Here is a 4897-nt window from a genome sequence, read left to right as displayed (position 1 = left end):
CCCAGCCTGGCAAACTGGCAGTGTTAAAAGTGCACAAATTTAGCTATTGGCAGTTCCTCTTTGCAGTACCATATCCCTGTAAGTCCTTTGTATCAGCCATTTTAATTTTACTGCTCTGCTTAAACCATTACAAAGTGAAACAATTAAAAAGTAAATGAAAACCAATCTGTAATCTGGTTTGTACCAAATGTCTATGTCATGTTCTGCAAATCTTTTATTTCACTGTCTGTATCTCCATCTTTAGACAAAGCTGCAGGTTTCAAACAGGATCAAGGTTGAACTAATTTGGTTCCCTGCTACTGTACAAGATGTTAATAGAGCATAGTTTGACATTTCTAAATTGAATGTGCAGACACCTCTGATTTTCTTTACAGGGGAACTCAGTCTGTGTCAGTGTGTTCACACACATCAACAGAAGTCCCTTTCTTATATGCAAAAAGGATTAAGATGCACATGATGTACTGGACCATGATAAAAGCATGCTAATGCTACACCTAAAACAAATCAAAACAAGGGCAAATATTCTTAAAAAGGCAGAGGAGAACAGATGGATACAGCCAGCACATCACTGTGAGCAGCCACATCAGACAGTAGTTCAGACTCGCAGATGGGGGATGACTCAGACAAATCATCCAAAAAAAAAAGATTCATTAGAGCTTATACCACTTATATTTAGAATATCACTGTAGGAAACACCCATCAAGGGAAGAAAACAATGCCGGGACAATGAATTATAGGACTTTCTCAGTAATTTGTGACACCAAGTCTGATGAGTAACAAAGCCAAGGTCAATGAAGTTTACCTCGTTCCTCTCCGCAGAGCCAGCTGATGGTGCGTCTTCGCCTGGAGCTGAGGCAGGCCGCGTGCTCTGAGCTCCACCTGAACTCATCATCGTATCCACTGGTGTGTCTGTCCTCGACCTTCAAGGAGAAACCCACCAACATTTTATCAGGGACATCTCATAAAGCATTAAACCAAAGAGTCAAAACACTCACGTTTCAGGGGACTCCTCAAAGATGCTGTGGCAGTCGGAGCTCTCCATCAGGAGACTCCTGTTCAGGCTCTGCCCTCCTGTTCCAGGATAGTGGAAGTTGGCAAATGAATGGGACATGGGAGAGACCCCTTTACCAGGTGCTATCTCCCCACCACTCGCTCTCTTATCCTGGCCGGACAGTCCGTAGGACAATCCATCCAACGCTGGGTTCAAGGAGCGTGACATGTAGGTGTCTGCGGACTGGGGGCGGCGCAGAGGGGAGGAGGGATATGGAGACAGTTTGCTGATAAGTGGGGTAAGGAGGTCAGCATAGCCAGTCTTAGCGGGCTTGACCAAGCGGTCCACATGGATGTTGAGTTGCTTCTGTTCAAAGGCGCAGGAGAAGACGCTGTGGGAGAGGTTCTGCATCCAGGAGAGCAGAGACAGGTCTAAGTCATCACAGCCATTACCACACAGCATGTCAACACCCAGGAGGACCTCACTCTCTGTGATCTCTTCACCTGTCGCCTTGCTCTGCACACAAACAATAACCCAGACTTAACCACTGACACGCTGCTTCAGAGATACAGAACTACCTTTAGTGTGCAGTCCACAGTGTGTATGTGTAGCTTTGGCAGTCCCAACCTGACAGAACTCCACACAGCACTCATAGAGGACTCCCTTGAGGAGAAGCTGGAAGAGTCGCTCCCTGCTGGCTTTGAATCCCGCCTCACTCAGCTTCCTGTCTGCAGGAATGAACTCCGCCACCATGGTGCAGACCTCCTCGAAACACTGTACTCTGGCAGTGCTCGGGTTCCAGTCCTGAGGGACACCAGCAGAGGAATGAGACTAGATCAAGATACACACCAAACACATGAAAGCACCCTTATCGACCAAAAATGTTACTGCTACACCAAAGCATGTGAGTGGAGCGGAGCACGAGTGAGCAAGGAGTGCGAGCAGGCGGATTTTGGACACAGTGCAGAGCAGCTTTCTTAAAAGGGAGGTAGCATCCCCAAAATATTATTTCCCTTGAAATGTACTATAACTAAATTCTTGCCTTGAACTCGGCATGGTTTGTGAGGCGAGGCAGGGTGAGGAGCAGACACAGTTTGCTGTAGTCATCTTTCGAGGGACAAAACTCCTCCAGGGCATGGAGACACTTGACTGCTTCCTGCATGGTGAACTCCAACTGAAAAACATGCAATATATTTCACCGCCCGTCTCAGAAAACTGGGTAGACATTGCATTCCAAGCAGCATGAATGAAAAAACTTGGTACGCTCTGAGAGAGCTTTATCTCTGGCAGGATAACATGAACGTGCTGAAGAACTGGACAACTTTTTGTACTTATTGCTATATATTTTATTTTTTTGTCCTGCACCATCCTGAAAAATCATTACAACACATAATGAAGCCACTGCCACAACAACCGCTACAAACCCCTGGGCACTCAGTAGGCAGCGTGCATGCACACCAATGCACAGCGTCCCACAGCTGTCTAAAGAAGTTTGATCTAGCCCAGCTAATGGGACATGCAAGCTCTGTCACAGTGCCACAGGCTGCATCCACAGCTACACCATCTGACAGCAGTGCCACAGCTGTAGCCTAATCTGAGAGCACGAACAGAGAAGGAAGAATGGGTTTTGAATACACTGGTCTACTATTTAAAAAAAGTTGTATTAACTGTGCTGATTTTTAAGCACTTTGAGGTGCTGAAGTCAAATATAACCTTTAACAGAACTGACTGGCTTTAGCTTTTAAGATATTTAGCCATTGACCTTTTACGCTAATGTGCAAAAAACTGACTTGACAAGTAAAGATAATGGCACCTTTTGACTTCAGGAGACACTGCAAGATGTATACAACAAAGAGCTTGAGCTAAGAACATAATAAGCTTGTACTACCTGCGCCAACACACAGGCAACTGGGCTCCTCCTTTTATAAACAGATGGATTATGGTGTTTATTCAGATAACTTGCAGATACGTCATTTCAGTCTGAATGTATTAAATAAACACTGTTTGCTTTTCTTCTTGTCTTTGAGATCGAATCTTTTTGTTTACTGCCGTGACAAACCAGTGACAAGTAGACGAAGCAGTGACAAGTAGACAAAGCAGTGACAAGTAGGCGAAGCAGCACTGTTAAGACTGTTCAAAATTTAACAGTCAACTTAGCCACTTTAGTGTTTTTACTTACATGCTGTGGCTCATCTTCTGCAGACATGGCGTTATTCACACACAGAGCCTCCAGAAACTTCTGCTTGAGGATGATGTAACGAAATCTGAGAGCACGAAAGTTGACATCATGACACATAAAGAGGTGGTTTAAGTGTTGATGCTGTTTATGTCTAACTGTGCTAACTGCAGGGTGCCTGAGCATCAACCTCTAGGAGTCAATAACTGCAAGTCCAAAAATGAATAAACTGAAAATATAAAAAGGTACAAAAAAAAAAGACACAGGAACTTGAACATACTGATGGTGACACACCTTTTTCTGTCAAACTTGTCCATGCACTCCAAAGGCTGAATGAACTGCAAGACCTCATCCCACTGTCCATCAAGGACCAGTTGCCTGAAACAAACATTTTTTATAATTTCATTTCGTTATAATATTAACATTTTTAATAAAAAAGGAAACATTTGCTGTGGTATTTTCTTAGTAAGGTGCACCACTGCCTTCACACTAGGTGGTAAAATACCATTTAATACTCAGGCTGAATAGAATTGCAGACGACACAATGCTAGCTGGCTTTCTGCTGCCCATTGTTCCCGACTGACGGTACAGTTTTTTGGAGCTGCAACCTGAGATGATTGGATCCACGCTAGAGGGTGTGATGTTTGCTGTTGAGTTCATCTACCTGAGGAAAAGCATGTCATCTGAGTAGAGCCCATTGATGACGCCGCTCTCCTTTTCCAAAGCCAGCATGCTGATGTGCAGTTTCCTGGAGTTTAGAAAGTCAAGGATCACTTTGATGATCTCCACCTCCTTCACATTTATGGTTTCTTCCGCCGTCATGGTGAAGATGAGCTGCCACCAAAGCAAAATACACACATACACACTCAAAACCAATCAGAATCAATTGGAACAATTCTTCTGTTATTTCATGCTACAGACGCAACAAACCAGCCTTAAACTGCAGTCCAGAAAGCGTTTAAGACCTCACACACCTACAAACTGTAAAAACTTTAGAGAGTCAGCATTCCAGTGTGGACGCTGATTTTGACCCTGAAAAAAACTTTTTTAAGAACTCTGAAAATAACTGCAAGTATTACACGGATGAGCAGTTTAACAGCAATGTTAAGACTGAAAACAAATTATCATTCATTCACTTTAATAGCAGAAGTTTATACGCAAACTTTCAGAGTATAAAACATTATCTTAGTAGTCTTACACATTCTTTTAATATAATTGCTATTTCTGAAACTTGGATGAATAATGTAAGGGGAATGGATTTTGACCTTGATGGCTATGACTTGGTATGCACAAACAGAGAGAATAAAATGGGAGGTGGTGTGGCCTTGTACATAGATAAAAACTTTTGTTATATGAAAGTGGAGAAAATGTCAATGTTGGTGTATAATTTGCTGGAGTGTGTCACTGTAGAAATACTCGTGGAAAAAAAGAAAAATGTTGTAATAAGCTGTATTTATAGAGCACCTGGAGCCAGCATAGAAAAATTTAATGACTGGATGGAAGAAAATTACTTGACAATAAGTCATAAATTAATGTTCATATGTGGTGACTTCAATATAGATTTGTTAAATCCTAACAAGCACACAGGAACTGAAGAGTTTATTAACACAATATATAGATGCAGTTTATACCCAAAAATTACAAAACCAAGCAGAGTAACAACCCAGCATGCAACACTAATAGATAATATACTTACCAATGTTATTGACAGCAAAATGACAAGTGGATTA

General features: G+C 42.5%; 1 protein-coding gene across 4 annotated transcripts in view; it reads right to left on the bottom strand.

Annotated features, from left to right (window-relative positions):
- The window catches only part of wdr47a (WD repeat domain 47a), a 16661-nt gene that overhangs the window by 7825 nt on the left and 3939 nt on the right, over positions 1–4897 (bottom strand). For all 4 annotated transcript variants that reach the window (XM_020616060.1, XM_020616063.1, XM_020616061.1 and 1 more), the window contains exons 2-8: positions 3832–4001; positions 3462–3545; positions 3171–3255; positions 2034–2165; positions 1619–1795; positions 996–1507; positions 803–920 (exon numbers count right to left, since the gene is read on the bottom strand). In XM_020616060.1, the coding sequence (XP_020471716.1) occupies positions 803–920; positions 996–1507; positions 1619–1795; positions 2034–2165; positions 3171–3255; positions 3462–3545; positions 3832–3989 (1266 nt within the window). In that variant the 5' untranslated portion in view covers positions 3990–4001. The remainder of the gene's footprint in view (positions 1–802; positions 921–995; positions 1508–1618; positions 1796–2033; positions 2166–3170; positions 3256–3461; positions 3546–3831; positions 4002–4897) is intronic.

The sequence above is a fragment of the Monopterus albus genome, unplaced genomic scaffold (assembly GCF_001952655.1).
Source record: "Monopterus albus unplaced genomic scaffold, M_albus_1.0 scaffold172.1, whole genome shotgun sequence".
NCBI lineage: Eukaryota > Metazoa > Chordata > Actinopteri > Synbranchiformes > Synbranchidae > Monopterus > Monopterus albus.
The sequence above is the reverse complement of the archived record's forward strand: the minus strand, read 5'-3'. Positions and strand labels throughout refer to the sequence as shown.